Raw genomic sequence first — 21,135 nt, 5'->3', positions numbered from 1 at the left:
ATTTAACATAAGTGAAGTTTATATCTCTTCAGAAGTAATTATTTTGGTTCATACTCAGTCGTAGACTAGACGGTTCTCTTGTGTAAGGAATAAGAATTATATAATTAATTGTTTAAATATAGTCCCCATTCTGTCCCTCGAAGTCTGATCTAATCTAACTTAATTATAGGTCGATAATAATATTTAAACAAATATTTTCATTATTATTTATTTACAGTAACTATTATCTTAACTTGCCCTTGTTATTATTTTTTTTTGTATTTTGTTGTAAATAATAAAGTTATTTAAAAAAGAAACTAATCTTTGTAGACTTTCTGTATATCACATGGAAACTTCTGTCGTTTATTCCAAGTTGTAGTACACTGTAGACTAAGTGTAGGTATTATTTAGGCTTCAGAGCATCAAACACCGCATTTCGCCGCGTCAAAAAGAGCGCAGTTTGTTTGCTATCAAAACTTTGCCCGCAGGTCTCTCCGACAAGGGGCCATATTTTTACTTTTGCAACTCAATCTCCAAAGTAGTTATAACAAGTTTTATTACAAGTACTTCAATCAAATCTGTCTGTCCGTCTGCGTTACAATTTCCAGAGAGGTCATGATAGCACGAGATTAGTTTAGTTCAGACCGAGCTAAATAATGTGAAAAGTTCTAATATTTATGCTAACTACGTTGCTTTTTGTTGGTTCTCGTGTAAATTCGGACTGTATTTTTGTTGAAAATCAGACTTGTCCTTTTAGTTTTTTTTTATTATTAAAATAGAAGGGAATAAGAGTGTATCTGGTATTTAGGTAGCGGGGATCACTGTCTTACTATCAGATGCCCCTCTTGATTGTTTACCTCCCTATACCGCAAAAGTAATAAGTCGAAGGGAGATCTTTGGCCAACAATGTAAAATAAGAAATAAATTATATAGAAATTAGATAGATATTATTGAAATAAGAAAGAAAAAGAAGAAAGAGCGCAGGTTTCCTCACGATGTTTTCCTACACCGAAAGCAAGTGGTGGTCTATCAAAACTACACATGAGTCAGATTGGTATACAAACTCATGTGGCACTAATAATTGTGAGCTGTGTTCCAAAAGCTCGGTATTTTCGGAAAATATGAAAAAAAATCCAGACATGGAACCTAGCTAGATCAAGTTTTAGCTACGTAACCACCAATATTTCAAATTATACGCAAATATGTCTACAATATTTCTCATATGGGAATATAAAAATGATATATATAATCATATAACTTTTAATAATACAAGATGAACATAGCGGTAAAACAATTATCATACCTGTCGTGGCGCATTTTTGCCTCCCACATTCGACACGCGAGCGCTTTGTCAGTGGCGAAAATTCGTGACAGGCCGAAACCCAATCGCCTCTTTTATTTTGCACAAATAAAGCCGTCACATAAATCGCCGGGCTAAAATTCCTGGCTTCCAGTACTGGAAGCATACACCATAAAATGCTAGAGGAATTCTATTAGCTGCTGTCAATATATCGGACACGACACTTCCACGGTACAATGTCGATACCACTTAACAGGCCGGGATTTGATTTTATGTACAATCGGTGGCAAAAGTTGTTGAACAGTTTTGTTCTTCCAGACCGACATGCTTCTAAGAAGGAAAACATCGCGACGAAAATAACATAAGAAATATTATTTTAGATCTAGTATATAATTGCTAAAAAGTCTTTGCCTATATTATATTGTATGATGGGTGTTTTTATCAGCTTTCTTTAGGTCATAATTGAGGACATACATATTTGAAGTGGTCGTTAAGAAAAAAAAAAACAAACAAAAATATTTATATATATATAACAATACAATATTATAGAAAAAAAGTGGGACTATACTAAGTGCTAAAGAGAATGTCACTGATCGTCGCGAGAGAATAAAGAGAATTAGGTCGAGGCCCGCGAGTCGATTCTGGAAGTAAGCCAGCCGCAACGATTCTCTTTTATTTTATTATTTTGTAAAAATACTTTATGATTCCAGCCCTGTTAATAATGGCCTGACGTTTATGGCACACTGGGTTTTAGTTGAAGGGTTAAAATGTAACGTTCTAGGAGTTTTTCCTCCAGCGTTAATCGGACTTTCAGTTATTGTTTCGCCTTATGTGGTTCATTGATTATGCTTGGAATTATTCTTTGTTTTATCCCTCCTACTCATTTCAATATTGAAATTATAAAAACGAGCAAAGCAAAAAATAACTATTGAAGCCTAATCCGAGGAACACAGAATTCATTATAATACTTATTAATAAGTAATTCTGTAATCTAGCCTTGAGATTAAGATTTTTATTAATAAGGTAGGGTAGGAGTGTATAGAACAGACTTTAAAAAAACTGTGTTAGTTGTATTGAAAAGTGGCGATAGACTTTGGATCTTAAAATAGCAAATCAATCGGCAGACAAAACAAAGGTTTTACTAGTACATAAATATATTGTTTGATTATCAATATGGCAAAGAATAATAAATATGACAAAAATCACGGATAAGTTCAAACAATCTCATAACACGCAACTGACTTTGCATATAGTGTATTGTGTTTTTGTATTTATCATGTTTATTGGTACAGTCGCCGACAGACAGAAAATATAATTTATCCAAACAATTATTTTTACAAAACATGTTTGCTTTCTTTTATTGTCGTCAGAGAGATCTTAATGCAGTCAACGTGTGACGAAAAATCTTATTCGTGCTGTCAGTAAACCATTGAGGAGTTCTTTCGTCGGGAGCCGATCCTGAATGCAAAATCGAGACGTGCGTATCATAATATCGTATTATCAAGAAAACTAAAGCGACGTGGAATATTTCAACTCTGTAGGACACACAAGATTACAGACAGACATCGGGACAAGTGAACCTATATAAAAGTTTGTAATTAAATAAAACACACTCGGAACTTTTCAAGGTCATCTATTGTACTCTTGGTTAATGTGGGTACGATCATCATATTTCGATTATATTTTTTTAATAAGCAGAAAATATAAGAACACATACAATGGAGGCACATTTACCTGTGTAACGTCACAAATTACTTTCGAGGTACTTTTTGTACGTTTTCCATTGGACGCAACCTTTCAGCAAAGAAAATTTCTGTTGTTGAAACTTGCACTAAAGTTAGGTACTTTTACACTAGCAACTGAGGACACTGCGCCAAGAATTCTGAACAAATCTTCTTGTTAACAACGTTTCTGTAGCGCCAGCTCTCAGAGATTAAAACAAAGGACATCCGAGTATAAGGATTTTTGTGTTGAGCACTTGTACAAGTGCCGAATTTAATATTTTAATTTTTCTTTGTTTTCACCACAGCAGCATATTAACTGCAACAAGCGGTGCGCATATTAAAGTTAACGTCAAAGTTGTCTGGTACAACCCATTTTTAACAACTATGTATTACAATTCTGTGACTATTGTATTAGCGGCATTCTACATAAAGTTTTTTCATGTTAAATGATAAGTATTGCATTAAAACATTAAAGCTAAATTAATATAAATACCCAATAGTAAGTAAACACTGCGCAACGTTCAACCCGCATTATTCACAAATTGGGTAATCTTTGCCGTATAAATTAATTGGGCGTGATTATTCGAGAACAATGTAATATAACTGGTATAGAGAGTAAACAGCGAAATGTAAATTTAATTTCATATAAGACGCCTTGGATTTCCCTCGGGACAAATTATGTGTTAGCGCGCATGCGAGAACTGACAAAATACATATCATCCGATTTCACATCACGACACAAAATAATAAGTGCCTAGAAAATTATATTTTTTTTTTGTGGCAACACTTGGTTCCGACTACTATGTAGTCAGTTTGTATATTGTACTCTGGTTGTAACTACCTAATATCTTCTGATTATTAGTATTGTTACGAGCCGTTAATTGTCACACTGCTGGGCAAAGGTTTTCATCTCTATTATTTCCATTTGGTCCGGTTTTTCCAGTTAGTAAGATAGGTATTTATCCAAATTGTCTCGTCATCTAATTTTTAGTTTTCCAGGTTGCCGCTTATTTATGGTAACCCAACTTGTAGATGAATTTGCCCGGGGCTCGTTAAATCTTCGCTGGATGTGACTTGCCCAGTCCCGCTTCAACATAACGCCTTCAGTGTTTCGATTCTGTAAGAGACGTCAAAAAACTCACGTCGGAATCCGCGTGGATATGGCTAATTTGTATTCTGTAAAACTCACTCGAACACTAGCGCTACACTTGTATAATACTATGCACTCAAATAATAGTGATAGTTGAAGCTTCCGGTCCCACTGCCCATTCCCTGTGTATGCGTAGATTTTGTACTTTGATTTGAATTTTTACCGCTGGGATAATTTATAAACGATTACACTTCAGGAGGTCCAGTTAGTGTTGGGAGTTTTAAGTCAGAAACTCGCCAAAATGTGAATTGTTATTTTATCTCTTATATCTTGGGAAATACTTTCAATGAAATGAGTTTTTCACTAATGATTCTATACAAAAAATCCAGCTCGGTTGTGTATTGCCTCAAAACAAGACAAGAAAACAATATTTTTGCAATAAACACCTTCACAGAAGATTGATATCTCATTTCTGGATTGCGTAGAAGGGTCTCAATCGCATATAAGTTTCTGTATTTTTCACACGTATTCTTTGAAATATCGATACATCTCAGCCTACGGCTATAAACCTTAGGGCTATCGTAATAGCTTGTTTTATCATGAATTATTAAAGTCACTACTTATTTTTCTACGTGCGTTATTATGTTACTGAAATTGTTTTGTTTTTATTACTTAAATTGGACATTTTTGATGTTAAAACAGCGTGCAGTGATTTCGCTTATTAAGGAAGTCAAAATAAAATATGAAATATATTTGTCTAAGTCCTCGAGTATAACAACAAAGCTCCTATAATCTTTCCATATAAATTGCTTCCATGTGCTTTTAACTTGTGCTATTAAAACTGATTATAATATTTTTATGCTCGTAATTTGTGATTTATTCATACTAATTTGTACTGCTGGAAGTTAATTATGTAGATTAATTGCTGAAATAGGGTTGCCGGGCCGCAACGATGAGCGAAATATAATATCTAGGTTTTTCTTATAATAGTGATATTTATGAGCCATGTTATATATGATATATATACTTTAATATATTTTATTAAATTTTATACACTAATACTACACTTAGGTACACCGAATTTCAGCTGTGAAAAAATCAGACCTATAAGAAAAACATCAAAAAACATGACGGTTAATGTGGAATATTTGCGATTTCACAATGGAATCAAAACCTATATAGGGTACTTTAGGTACCTTTTCGTTAGAAGTTTGGATTTACATTGAACAAATCGTAACAAGACAAAGAAAAAAATCGTCATTTATAACAAATTTTTACTTGTAATAATTAATTTCATAGAAAAATAGTAAATACGCTTGCAAATTTAAGTTTGCTTACGTAATTATATTTATATTAAAGGGCACACGAGTCCGACTCGCACTTTACTGCTTTTTTTTGGAATACCTATATCCTATACTCCTAATAATATAAACGGGGAAGTTTGGAGCCAAATAAGGATATAAATATGTGAGAATGTGAAGTTTTTTGATAGTTCATCACGCAAGATAAACGCGTATATTTATCTTTTTATTTCATTGATATTGAATGCTACCTGAAATAGGATCACACGACACGTAGGATCTACATTTATAGTTTCCAAATAAGTAGAATACCAGAGTTTAGCTAATTATTGCGAGTGAGATGATTTTATCCACTTAACAATAAAGAAGAAAGTACCCCAAATGTTTTTCTAACAATTTTACTTCTTAGCATCATCTAGTTTACTTCCTGCGTCACTGTTACATACTAATACTAAATGGCCACATAATTAATGCACCACAATAGCATAAACAAGGGAGCAATTATTTGCTCAATAACAATTAATTAGAGTCAAATATCATAAGACCATATAGGTTTATATAGCCCACAACAATGCTAGTGTCAACATGTATATAAATTATGATGTCTACAGCAAATAGCCTATGGACGTTTGGACAAAATTGATTATACAATTCATTTATAACTAATAAAAATACAAAATCAGAATATCGTCTACGACACGTCTCGAGGCTTCATTTCCGTAGGAATATTGGAATAACATAAGATGGCATAAGATACACGGGAATGGTGTAGATCTACTGGTGAAGGAATTTTAATATAACACACATTTTACGCCTTTATATTAAAAAGTTCTAAGGATTTTCTGGCTATATTTTTTTAAATTCTAGATGTCTCTCGAAATTACCAATGGTAACGCCTTTTGTAAAAGGTTAAAATCAGCTAACAGCCCTAAACCCCGGTCCCCAGCTCGCTCCGGTGCGCGCTTGGCTAACGTTGCATTTAATTGGAGCTTCAGTCAACCGTCTGTTGAAAACATAGACCAAGGAAACTTTACAGACGTCGATGTACTGATGTGTAGCATTTCCATACAACTTCGGGAAGATGCCTCAATCAAGTGTGAATCCATACACTTGGCTCGGGGATCAATTCGGCTAATCTGTCTGATACAAAGTGGCAGATTGGCCCGAGCAGTGGCAGATTGATGAGGGAGATCTCAGCGCTCTGTCTCACTCACTTCGTGGCATCTCTTTCTTGTGTGAACGAAATGGAAGATGTAACGGAGTCTATATTTTTCTCTGTCTACGGTTCAAAACGACGCCTACCCGCAACAACTTAATGCAAGAATCCGCTCAATGTGGAAACTATTTCGCCGCGTCCTTGTAAGATTCTGGCTCAACTTTCTGAGTAATATTGCTGGGAGTTTGTCTTTAGGATTTTATTTTTCAATTTTGGCAAGCATTTATGTTACATGCTTCTTCTAATTGAAAGATAACAAAGAAAGCTAAGAAAGGTAACTTTATTTTGACATATTTTTTGTCAAAATCCTATTATAGTTATTTGAAGAGATAAAATTATTACAATTTCCTATTTATTGTTCCTTTAATGTTGTATCTTTGTTGATCATGATGACGTTACTATTTACATTAATTTATAAGTACCTACACCGTATAAATGGAAAATGATTCAGCGAATTAACAATCAAAATGATATGTAACTTCTGTGAAACAAACAAAAAGTAAATTCGTGTGGGAGGAGACTACCTATTTAGTCGAAAGCGATATCTGTTTTCTTGAGACTAAAATAATGACATTTCGTAATTTAGGAATGAAAATGAGTATATAACGCTTCTTCAAAACTAATATATTGTATATAAAAAGAAACAGCATGTAGCCATTTCCAAATTCATTCCTTTCTTAACAAAGGTTCGTAATGAAACGTCAATCACGGATGTTGATATCGAATATTGGGAGTGACGCCCTTTCGGCGTACTCAAGCGAAATTAACTTTATTTTGTCGTTGATCAGATTAGCGACTTTCTTATTTAACGCGGCGAATCAGGTGAAATACTTTGACTTATATAATAAAACTTAACTATTTCTTTGGAAGTTTTCGTTGGTTCAGTGACCTCAAAGTGGATCTTGGTTGATCTCTTAAACTGAGGAGGGGAGCGCCAGAGAATTCTATTTTGTGCCATAGTACAGTTGACAGCTCCCAATTCACTGTAGTGCACCAGCGGTGTCTGTGCTTTGGAAATTCAACGCACAAGGTTTACGACTAGTTTTTGTTCCCTTCATACATTCATTATTTAAAAATAAATAATATTATACGTTTATTTGGATATGTCCGGCATCGGGGCGTATTCTATATAGAAATAAACACAACTAATTTCTTGGTAATGTCGAAGATCGAATTGTTTACTTGTGTATGTTGTCTCCAATTGACGCATTATTTATAATCTATAATACTCGTAATATGTCTATTTCTTTCACTATTTTTCTCAAACCATCCAGTCAATCCAGTCCAGTTAGTTCATGTCTCATTTTCAGAAAATATCTTATTGTATTAAACCTATTAACGGATCTGATTTATTACGGCGGCAATCAATAGCTCATCTGCTCCTTTGTCCTCAATGTCACTCAGGCTGACCTGATGGTAGCCACCAATAGCCATTGTGGTAGCTCATTTTTAAAAAGATATGACTTGACCTGATCTTGTCAAATGCCATCGACAAAGAAAGGGGAATAAAACCGCGATAAAACAATATACCGAACTATTTTTTTCCCTAGGTATCCTGGATCCGCAAACGCGACCTCCACATCCTGACCGTGGGAGTCCATACTTACAGTAGCGATGCGCGCTTTGCAGCACTTCACACAGATGGCTCTGATGAATGGACGCTCAGAGTTGCACCAGCACAGCCAAGAGACTCCGGCGGCTACGAGTGCCAAGTGTCCACCGAGCCCAAGATCAGCTTGTCTTTTAGACTCACTGTTGTTGGTAGGTACTCTTCCAGATTTGGCTAAAACAGACTATCATTATCTTTCCTTTTATGCCTACAGTAGTTGGTAAATTTTTGACATCGATATAAATAAGAAAAATCTAAGCATTTTTCTGCTTGTCATAAATAAATTTCAAGAACGATTCGATAACATTTCAATAAGCAATAAAATAAAAGTTGTTTTAAGCTTCAGCCATCATAAAATAATATTTAGCCATAATCGCTGATTCGTCATTAAAAGTTAACGAAATAGGTGATAAATTAATTTTCAATATCTATGAAAGTTTCAATGGCAAATTGCCAAACCCAAACTGAGATAGAATAAACTATAAATAAAATGGAACTCAAAATGAGATAGAATAAACTATAAATATTAATGGATATTAGGAATTAATATTCATCGCGAATTCTCGAGGTAAGATGGCTCACAGATCTAATAGCAACAATCAAGTATGATCAAGATACCCAGCTTACTGTTGCGAATACAATGGAGATAGTACCAAGTAGCAAATTATTCATTATCGGTTTTAGTAAACTATCTATCGAGGCTAATATTTATATTTAATATATAAATATTTATTATCTGATCTGGCTAGATCATATAGGGTATTGGAAGTATTCATCTTTGATGGATTTTCAGTCAAAAAAGTTTACATTCAAATGAATCATTCACTCGAATGATTCATTTACTTTTAAGATTTTACTTTTTACACCTGGACAGGCATTTACCGATCTTTGCCTGTACAGTTGAAAGCAAATAAATGTATCGTTACTACCGCTTTGTAGAGTGACTTGATGTGCCGTTGTCTGTACATAATTTTACGCATTTTTATATTGTTGCAGTGTCGAAGGCGGAGATCTTGTCAGGGCCTGAGCTGTTTGTGAGAGCCGGGTCTGACATCAACCTCACTTGTATCGCCAGGCACGCGCCGGATCCGCCAAGGTAACTTACTTTTTTTTGTCGAGTCGTAATGGCTATTATATAATATTCAATTACAATACATCATTTATTATTATTATATGTAATCCGACAGACAAACTAATTGCTACATAAATCTGCCTGAACTAATTGGCCGGTTAGCCCTATCTAAAACTTGTGATATAATTTTTGACGCTATCAGTTGATGTACGAGTAGTACATTTATTTTTGGCTGATTATATATAACATAATTATATATTATGGTACATATTATCCTTCCTACTAATATTATAAATGCGAAAGTTTGTGAGGATGTATATTTTTAATCGTGTATGTATGTTTGTGTTCTTTTACGCAAAATCTACTGGACGTATTGTTATGAATTTTGGTACACGGGTAGAACAAACCCTGAAATAAAGCAAGAATTGGGTAATTTTTTGCCGAAATTGCCACAGGAGCGAAGCCCGGGCGCGGATTGGGTACAGAAACACACTAAATATATTTGTGTACCCACCAGAAATTAGTTGCACAGTAAAACAAATTTTAGTCGCAGAAACGATGAATGTAAAATTTTGGAAAAGCTGTAACAAATAGAACATTGTCGTTAATTTACAATAATATAATTAATATTTTATATGGTTTTGTTTATAATTCTTAAAATATCAAATAAGATCAATAAATAGGCAAAAAAACTATCTTCAAAATAAGGACAATGTTCTTAATAACTGACAGGTTTTGATTTCCTAAAGGACTCGGCCTAAATTCTGTGCGAAAGTCTCTCTAGGTGAATAAATAATGAATCCTACGATATAAATGTGAAGGTTTACGACTTATACCTCCAATAAAACTTATATTTTATATTTTTCTTTGATATACTTCTGCGAAATAGAAATAAATCATCTCCAAGAGAAATTATAAACGCCCTAACAAAATTTGCGCGGTTCATTGAGGTCGGATCTTTTGTACAGAGAGAAGAAAATCCGAAATATTGTTGTAATATGACATTTACCTTAAACCACGGACCCGCAATAAATCACGGACGGTTTTTGTACTTTTTGTTGTGTTCTAGCATTCTTTTCCGCCACTAAAAACATACAATAAAATGGCGTCTATCTTATTGTGGGATTTTACGCGGCGAGCCAACGAGTGAGGTAGGATCGAAAAACTTTTCAGTTTTACAGCACATATTATTTACAGTTTTTGTTGAATTTGTTTACTTTTATGTTATACTTAAGTCCCTTGAGGCTAGGTTTCTACATTGCCAAGATATATTTAGCTCATTAAAGAAAAATATCCTTGTCAAAGTCGAGAGACCTAAAATTAATTAGGTAATTCATATTGCTTTTATTTTTTCATTTTGTGTTATTGTTTCTACAGATTATATGCGATAGTGTTTTGTCAAAACAATAACAACAATAATTTATTTGTTGTAGTAAGTGATTATAATTAATTTACAAAAGAAGAAATGTATCTTTAAAATAGGAAATGTGTATTTTACAAAAGAGCTTCAGGTAGGTAATATGTTTTGCTAAACCCTCTTAGGATCTCGACAATTGAATTAGTCGCAGGCGAACAGGACGATTCTCTCAAAAACATTTTAGTTTCTCATTTACTCTATGGTCCAGTCTGAGATTTCAGAATTTATCGTTTGAAGAAAACGGAATCGACATTCTTGGGAATCTTTCCAACAAAGTTGATTTTAACAAATTCAGAAGCTTTCAATGGAAGTTTATAATGAGAAATGAAATGTATTACTTAAGATTAAGAGTGAAATAAACCTTTTACAATTAAGGAAATTTTAATAGTTTTGCATTGTTGGTGTATTCGATTCTGGATAGAAAAAAGTAATTAACTAAAATGGGGAGATAGAATCCCTTTTACTCCAAGCTATTTTCCAGTATGATGATAACACTAGCATTTCTCTGCAGCTTCATTTACTGGTACCGCGGTGCTCATGTGGTGAACTACGCTCAGCGAGGAGGCATCAGCGTGGAGACAGAACAAAGAACCCGAACCAGCAGGCTGCTTATAGCACGAGCTTCTCCCAGGGATTCTGGCAATTACACGTGTGCTCCCAGTAGCTCTGGTGAGTTTATTTACTATTTTGTATATAAGTGCAGCAGAAGAGGAGACTAAAGGTAACAGCCAGTGCGATCTAGCAAATGGTCACGGCCAAAATGTTTATTGGCATGTCAACTATTCTTCTTGCTCTTCTGCTACTGTATTACCTACCTTTTCTGCTATTAACTTCAGTGCTGTACATGGCAATGAAAATAAAATCCAAAGAAATATAACAACGTTATTATAACTTAATGAGGAAAGTCTTTACTACTTTAAGTGACAATTCGACTGGGTAGATTCTACGAGTTGTCATTATATTTAAACTTGGATTTCAGGGAAACTCGTTCCATTATCTTATGAATTTGTTTACCGTATTTCCTGTAACTAATTATATTCCATTGAGTTCGTGTTTATAAATGCGCAATATCTTCTAGGAAATTTTAGTTATATTTTCTGGAAAAAGTAGTTTTTATTATTATGATCTCAAAATCGTGTTTCAAGTCAGTTGTAGAAAGAGCACTTTATTTGCGATAAAGGTGTTGCTGAGGTAAAAAATTGGCATAGTCTAATGGATGGCCGGCGAGTACATACATTTTTCTTTGGGCTCTCTTCACTACATCTCTGCTCGCGGCTGCGTAAAACCCATTTGTCTCCACACGCCCTTTTCCCTTAGTACTGAATCAACGTGTTCAAATCTACCGTTTCTGTTGTCTCTTATCGGCGATTTGTATTCTTTCCACCCCATTTTTTCTACGCGATTGAGTTTTTATATAGATTTAAATAAAATTAACGTGCTCTTAAAAGGTTCGGTTTGGGATCGGGGCAGGCTTTAACACGTAAATGGCATTTTTTCTTCTTTTCTTTTTTGCAAAAAACACAAAGACTTTTTAATTTTGCAGACTTACTTTTCTGTTACAAGTATATATATACGAGGAGTGCAAATTGTAAGGTCTTTGTTGTGTATTACTCTTTATAACTTACATAGAACACAAACATGTGTGTGCTTAAGGTTAGATTCATCATTATTACGTGATCTTATCTTAAACTTCCTTATCTTATCTTATGTTATCTTATATCTTAACTTAAACAAACACAAATATACTATATACAACTAAAATATGATCCACATTGGTATTTTGACGTCTTTTAGAGAAAATGCTGCAATGAAATCTGTTGCGCCGCTTCTTCTTCACCTGCGTTTTGTAAGTAGGCGGTAGAAATAGTTTTAAGTAAATTTTGACGTTAATAACTGATGTATATCATCCGAAGTCGAATAAAGAATATTGAATCTGAATTTCTTTCTATTCCTCAGTAAAATATGTAAAACTATATTATTTCTTCTTTTCTAACAGATTCAGCATCAGTGGTGGTCCACGTGGTGAGCGGGGAGCGCCCAGCAGCCATGCAGAGCAAGGCGATGAGAGTCAACCCCACCCTGTCATCATCACTCATCATCATCAAACTAACCCAGAACAAAATCCTCACGAACACCCTCCAACAAACTCTAATATTCACACACAAATTACTTTCAAATCTAATAATAATTACAAAACTTCTCTGGGAATACCCTGTTAGGAGATTCATTACCAGATGACCAAATTAAATTTGGACATGCGTTTTATTAAATTAGTTAATTAGAGTAAGACAAACTGACGTATAAAGAAACGAATTATTAATAAGTATCCCATTACTAGTTGATAAATGGTATTCAATTCGTATCATTAGTATTGACAACAATATGGCTTCGTTTTTGACGGGAACTTTCGATAAATTCTAGTCTACGAACTCAACGTGATAAATACATATTTTGAATTACCAAATATGGCGTCGATATTGGTTCATTAGAAAAATATTTTATAAAAGTTGTTTTCGATCAGTACAAGTTTTGAAAACTCACTAATTAAAAAGATTACACACACAAAATATGACACTACTATGTACTGAGTAAGCGCATTTTATAGTATAATAAAAAAATAATAATTATATAAATATGTATGTACCTACCTGTATTTGCGATGAGAAGAATCATGTTCACATTACCTAACTGATACATGAATTAATCCCGGTTATGAAGCTCCAATTATTATATAACAAACAACATCCTATTTCAAATTCACACCATTAACAACACCGAACTTTATCAAAAACCTATGTTTTTGATAAAGATTTTACTTAACCGTTTCTTTGATGTATCATCAACTCGATATAATTTAGCTGACTAAAACTGTTACTAATATACTTGTAATACGTAATAAATTGAGAATATCAATCCATTGTATATACTAAAGTGTAAGGTGATCCAACGAGCGTTTCAACTGCCGCCACAGCGGACTGTCATTGCAACAAAGACAAATATTAATTTTATTACCACAAAACTTATAAAATAACTTACAAAATAATGAATCAGTACTAGTTTATTGTTATCTACATTATTAATGTTTGATTTTAGAAACGATTCCTATCTCGAGAAAATTTCGTTGTGGTAATGGCAGCGAGGCTGCGGCGTTCGAAACGCTCGTACAAATGTAAATCGTAAATCAATTTGTACAGTACGAATATTAAAATACAACATATTCTTGGTTTCAAACCTGTGCATAGATGATTTGAAGATAATGTGAAATAACGCGCGTTCACATATGGGTTTACGCCAAGCATTTTCCTTGTTAATACATGTTTGAAAGGAAATATTAAGAAAATTTCACAAATTGTGTACACAATATGTATATGTATTGCGTGCCACTTCAATAGACAAGCTATTGTATCCCTCATTTAAGTGATATTTGACATCGTCTAACGCTCAGCGCTTATCACGAGATAAAAACAACTTCGCGTTAGAAAAGCGTCCGTGCGAACGAGGACGGAAATCTAGGACTTAGGTTTTTAGGAGAAGACCTAATTACAAATCTATGTTAACAGATTAGAGGTCTGCAAAAAAAAAAACAAACAAATACTTTAATAATTATTATATGCCCCATCAGTTAGTTTTATTCGTTACTGATAAGTTTAGAATTGCTAAGCAGTACTCTTTTAAAGCTAACAACGGGGCAAATTTACATCATATTAACTTGAAAGCAGTATTGAAATATGTCAATATACTAAACTATTAATCTGTGCTTTTCAATTTGTATAATTTAAGAAAAAAAAACAGTTTTGCTATGATAAAAAAAATCCTGTTAAAATATCAAAGAAAAGACAGATATTTTTATGATTTTTTATTTTAAAATATTCGCATTTATTCGAAACATTCTTTTACCTGTCATTAATTTACTACCACGTTTAAGAAATAAGTAACTGTTAAGAAGGTTAATTTATCAGTAATTTAATTATTGGTAAGTTGTAAAAATGTTAGTGAAATTGTACATAAATTTTGTAAATAAAACATTTTACGTGTTATATCAATTTGTCTATTTATTTCCTACAAACAGGGTGGTTTTTAAAACAAGAGCCTATTTTGATGACTTGAAATAGAACAGGTATCTAAGAAATCCAAAGCAAAAAATATATATATTAATCCTACTCGTGCCACATGAGTTCGTATTCCAGTCTGACTCATGTGTAGTAGTTTTCATCGACCACCACTTGCTTCCGGTGAAGGAAAATCGTAAGATCTGCACGTTAGTTGATAATTTATAAACCAGTGTGTGAAATAGAAAAGGCAATGATAATATAAAAAACTAGCTTTTGACCGCTACTTCGCACGCGTGAATTACAGTTCTTAAAAGGAATCTAAGTATAATATCAGTTATTCTTTTAACGCGTATTTTAAGACTGGTACATTAGTATTTTTGTCATCTTTAGTTCAATTACACGTTTCCCGCTACGATTTCCGTTACGTGTCTCGGTCCGAAACCTGTCCTGTGTTACAAATTGTCCCATGTCTTTTCCTGCAACGTGCCCCATTTCATTTCCCGCTACGTGTCCCACTCCCGATTTTCAAAATCGAATTAATGCACATATATATATATATATATATATATATATATATATATATATATATATATATATATATATATATATATATATATATATATATATATATATAGAAAAGTAAGTGTGTGTGGTGTTTCATTCCATATAATTATACCAAGACCCTCAACCATGAGGAATTGGATTGCAAATGAGAATAAATTTTGTCCACGCACTGAAAATTACATTTTCATTATGTCGCCTTGTTTTATCCATTTTAGATGAGTTCATGAGTTTATAAATACAAAACGTGCCCCAACAGGCGCCACCAACTTAAACCTTCTCCCTGTCTCGACAAAACGCGCTATAATTTATTTGACCATTCAATCGAATGGACACAAGTACTAATACGATGTATCGAGTCGAGTGACCCTTTTCGCCGATTAACCAGTTACACGGAGCCACAAAATAATAATATTACAAAAGAATTTCATTCAATTTATTTGATCGTCGTAGTTCTATATTTCTTGGTGGTATTTTTCCATGATCTGGTCTAATAGTAGATTTGACAATTAATCATCAAAAATATGAAAAAAAAACCCGAGATCGTTATAGTAAGCAGGTAAATATTTACTATTTCAATGAAATAAACAAATACGTGACTGATAACTGACTGTATAAAATGACTTTGGCAAAATAACATATATACCCACTTATTTTTAGGGATTATCGATTCAGTACACAGATTGATTGAAATCGAATGAGTACGTTTAATACACTGCTCTGAAGATAGGCTTATAGCTTTACCTTTGTTTCTTTGTAGACGCAAAAAGTCTACGAACTTTCTATTAAATTATTGAGTTGACCGAAAGTGTGATGGTAACAAATGATAGACGATAGTAAAACAAAATGGTGGTAAGTATATATAAGCAAGCGATGATGCAACTTGTCGCGGCCTCACTACGGGCTTTTGTATCAAATTTTCTTTCAAACCAACGTCAGAAGAATGTTCAGAAGAGAGATCTTTCAACCAACGATTCCAGTCAAGAGTAACAAATTTGCAACACGTACTGAATGAACGATAATTGTATTTGTATGAAAAAATTATACAATCAGATACATCTTCGTGTCGCAGCTGCAACTATCTTGCTTCAAATTTGCACTTTAAAATGTGGAACATAAGGTAGACTTCTGTAGTTTCTTTACTTTAGACGTAGAGATAAAACAGAGGAGGTCCCAGGAGGCAGCAGAAGTCCGCACGAACGGTCGCCGGCGCCGAGCGAACCCTGAACGATTTCACGGATTTTGAATCTCCCCTTCTATTCTGAATTTGAATTTAATAAAATAAAAAACTCTTGTACAAGTTTTTATCGATATTGCTATTAAATGTATATTTTAGTTATAATTATTATTAGTTATAATTAATTTATTTTCAATTTAATTTAAAATTATTTGAAAAAATGTTATCAAACCGTACAGAACTGTGTTATTTACAATAATATATTTCATTGTTTCAAATTGAGAACGACCGAAAATTTAATTTCATTCCTTGAATTTTATACTATTGAAAATTTTGACCTGTTGAAAATTATATTATAATATTTCGTATAATTTGCCAGCTTTTAATATAAAACAAACAAATAAAAAGCAAAAAGCTGCCAAAAATATACAAAAATATGCGGTGCATAATTTTCGGTTTAAATTTTCTTAATAAACTTGGTGGTTATAAAAATATTTTTCATTTAAATAAATATGGAATATGTACTAGAAAGGAGGCATGAATTTATTCATCTGCAATCTGATGATTACGAATAATATAGATAGATATATCATTTGCAAATTAAGATCATGAAACAATATAAACCAACGTACAAATTATAGAACTTATCGTATCTTTTCATTTCATTTCATGCAATAGTGTTTAACATTAATTGTTTAGGGTAAAATGCTGGTTTTCTCCGAGAGGTTTAAAACAAGGCCGCCTACGGAAGCCCTAGGGCCGCGTAAATCTCCTCAATACGAAATCCCACGGGTCATTTTCGCTTTAAGAAATTTTAAGGGGCGTTTCTCCAAGTTCTGTTATTATTTTCCGACATCATAAAGCAAACATGGCTATGATTTATTCACAACTAGCTACTTATCCCGGCTGCGTACGAGGTCATTTATATATGTACAACCATCGGAAATAAATTGTCTAAATAACAGTGAAAACAGCATCAAAATCCGTTGCGTGTTTTAAAAGAAGAAAGCTTAAGAACAGACAGACGCGTGGGTGACTTTGTTTTATACTACCAACGTCGTGTTTTTTTTAAAACATTCCAACGGGGAAAAAATACTCAAATAGCTAGTAATAACCAATATCCATTTTTATGTAAAAAAAATCATTTTATCGAAACTCTTGTACAATTATTTGAACTGTAGGTGCTATATGACTAACATTGTATTATATTTCTTAATAAATATCTACTCATATTATTTAATAACTGCGCCCGGGGTAAAAAGTACCCTCTGTATTAAACCCGTATATCAAATTTCATAACAATCGATGAAGATTTTGCATGAAAAAGTAGCAAACATACATCCTCACAAACTTTCGCATTTATAGTATTAGTAAGATATATCAAAGTTTTTTAAATACGTATTTTCTTCATATTTTCCTACAACTGTCAGGCTCAAACAGGTAAATTTAAAATACAGGAAGAACAGGAAAATGAGCACAAACAAAAAACGAAATGTCATTTGTCGTATCGCGCCTCTATATTTACTTTTTTCCCTTAGTGAAAAATTATCGCTTGAGTTGTTATCCCCTTAACATTTCTATTAAATGGGTCTGCGAAAAATTCCTGTTTCTTTGGTCACAAATTAATCTTTGCTCTCGTCAAGCAGATTGTATACTCTTACCTGGTACATTATTTTCATTTAACAAAATAAACATTTTCCCAGTTGTGGTTGAAATGCGAATAGTTGGTGTCATTCAATATTCATTTATATACGTTACTGTTATAGTTTTATTGTGGATTTATTATAACAAATCCATAATATATGTTGACATGTATACATGTCACACATACTTCCCGCTCGATTTCAGACTTTTTTCATCTCATTATTATTTTCAAAAATATAGTATATAAGTAAGATATAAAATATAGTATATAAGCAATATATAAGTAAGATATATTCGTTTCTTTTATTTAATCTGAATTATTATTGTGAATATCTTCCATTAGCCACACTGTGAAAGGGAATTGTATTTTTTTTCTCAGAAACAATTACGGAGTTAAATATTAATTGAATTGTAAGGGTGAGTCGCACCGTCAAATTTGACGTTGATTTTACCTAACAACAAGTTGATTTTTGACAAAATTATGGCGTACTTTGCGTTTTTCTGCGCATGCTAACTATTTATTCCCTTCCTAACTATTGAATTTTTCTGTGACTTTACTGACGAAGATCCAGTTCAACTTCAGGACTCCAAAATTGAAATAATAAGCGCTTGCTATAGGTAGACAACGTTTAAATAAATATAAATATATATAGGGACAAATCACATTGATTGAGTTAGCCCCAAAGTAAGTTCGAGACTTGTTTTATTGGACACAAATTCAACGATACTACATTCTATAACAAATATATATATATATATAGATAAATATCCAAAACCCAGGTCAATCTGATAAAGATCATTTTCCATCTTGACCTGGCCGGGGTTCGGCGTGATGACCACTTGCAGCGAGTCCTACTTTTTCTTTTTCCTGTACACAAAATTATCTAACAATATCCTACAGAAAACAAACAAACATTGACAAACGAGTTACTTTTTACTTGCATCCGTACATTTACATAATTTTTTAATACATTCTCAGTTTTTAAATCAAAAATGTTTTCGTCGAGACCAATTTTCCGGTTCACGAATGTCGCAAATTAGCCTTTAATTAAAATTATGCCAAAAATTTAACGTCATTATTGCCATGTCTTTTGTAAGAGAGCCTTTTGTGTCTCAGCTTCTGTTATCTTTTGCCGCTATAAAGGGCCCAAGGACAAATATCTGTGTTAAAAATAATAAGGACAAAAGTTATTTTGCCTATCTGAATGTATCATAAACATCTACAGTTTTTAATATTTACACTACAACCAGTTTTTAATATTTATTTAATAAACTTTATTTTACCAAATTGGTACTAATGGTAAGCGTACACTTCCAGTCAAACTTTGAGAAAAAAATTGAATGAATCATTATTACTATTGGTACAAAAAATACTTCAATGAAAACTCGGATTCATCACAATGATAATTCAATAAAAAAAAATATTTACAAAAAAAAATATATTTCCAAGAGTTTCTATAAACACCACCTTAATAATACTGTACCATTTATTGACTGAGTGACTGACAAACAACAATTGTCTTATTATATAATATTCAATAATTTGAAGGATTATCTGAAATCTCTACGAGAATAAGATAGTCGCAAGCAAAAGTTAGCTTTACCATAATGATCCCCCCGGGTAACAATATTTTGCAAAATTCTTCAACATAATATCTATTATGTGTTATTAAATCAATACAATCAATCGCATATTACGCAACATTGAACTATATGTGATGGTAATAGGGACGAATTGGCAATGGTAGGTTGATGTGCTGTTGACTGTACTACTCACTATAATAACCTTACCTTAATTAAGACTGCCAGCAGTTTCAATTTTTAATGAACAGAGCAGTGCAACTGTGTCACCCAGCTTGAAATATATTGGAGGATTAATTAAAATCATTGATATTTCTGAATCTCATCTGAGTGCATTACCGATTCTTTCTCAGCTATGGAACGTCGGAGCTCAGTGTCCTCTTTCCTACTTTTAATCGCTCTATTGCGACACTGCACTGGACACTGTACTGAATTCATAAGAAATCATGTCTATATTAAGGTTTCTTTATACCATACCATAAGTACCTATTAGGTACCATAAGTACCTAATAGGTACTTATGGTATAAAGAAAAATCGAGTGCTAGATAACATTTCAAAACATTGATTTGATTTTTCCGATGGTGTACCTATTTTCCAAATTTTTCTTCCTCTTAGGCTCCTTTCATTTGGGTCCACCGACAAGATCCAGTTTTCTGTCATTTATTTTACCTTCTTATCTTTATCTTTCATCAAATCACAATATACCTAACAATATTAAATCAAGGATACTTATCACTATTTAGTCTGTATCATTATTTAAGTATATTACACCGTAAATTCCATTAAGTGGAAGCAGCAATGATATATCATGCGGCGACGGCGGCCATGTTAATGGAATAATAAATCCAATACAAATATTTACACACGTTATATTATTAGCACATTCAAAGTAAAGTATTAAACTGCAGTGAAACTTAATGGCCATTTTATGTGTAATTGTAGTACTATTACGGAGACACGATGGCATTCGTAAACAGTTAGTACGAAAAGCGGTTGTAATACTCTAAATGAGGATTTTTTTAATGAATTATTTCCAACCATACTTATATTTTTATAGGACCGTAGCCAAAAAATAAATGCGGAAATCTATAGACCGAATTTAGATGTACAGAATTATGATTTGGTTTTAGTACATGACATGAGATCTTATGAAGACTATGGACTGTGTATTGGCAATGTGTTTAGTTGTTCAGTTGTGAAAATAATTATTCGGTCATTAATGAATGAACTACTGTTTTGATAGTTTCCTTATCACCAGTCTTCAAAGTCCCGTCCTATATGATAAAATTATTTTTTTATGGTATAGGACGGAAAACGAGCTTGCGGCTCACCAGATGGTAAGTGATCACTGTACTGAAGTGCAATAAGAGGGGCATCACCTGAAAGGAGCATTGTATGCCATTCAAGAATT

General features: G+C 33.0%; 1 protein-coding gene across 1 annotated transcript in view; it reads left to right on the top strand.

The window, feature by feature from the left end:
* Positions 1-14,706, top strand: part of LOC128676055 (limbic system-associated membrane protein-like) — a 54,042-nt gene extending 39,336 nt beyond the window's left edge. The window contains exons 4-7 of the mRNA XM_053755987.2: positions 8,161-8,371; positions 9,216-9,315; positions 11,220-11,377; positions 12,705-14,706. Of these exons, the coding sequence (XP_053611962.1) occupies positions 8,161-8,371; positions 9,216-9,315; positions 11,220-11,377; positions 12,705-12,946 (711 nt within the window). The 3' untranslated portion in view covers positions 12,947-14,706. The remainder of the gene's footprint in view (positions 1-8,160; positions 8,372-9,215; positions 9,316-11,219; positions 11,378-12,704) is intronic.
* Positions 14,707-21,135: the final 6,429 nt, after the last annotated feature.

This window comes from Plodia interpunctella, chromosome 15 (assembly GCF_027563975.2).
Source record: "Plodia interpunctella isolate USDA-ARS_2022_Savannah chromosome 15, ilPloInte3.2, whole genome shotgun sequence".
Lineage (NCBI taxonomy): Eukaryota > Metazoa > Arthropoda > Insecta > Lepidoptera > Pyralidae > Plodia > Plodia interpunctella.
The sequence above is the reverse complement of the archived record's forward strand: the minus strand, read 5'-3'. Positions and strand labels throughout refer to the sequence as shown.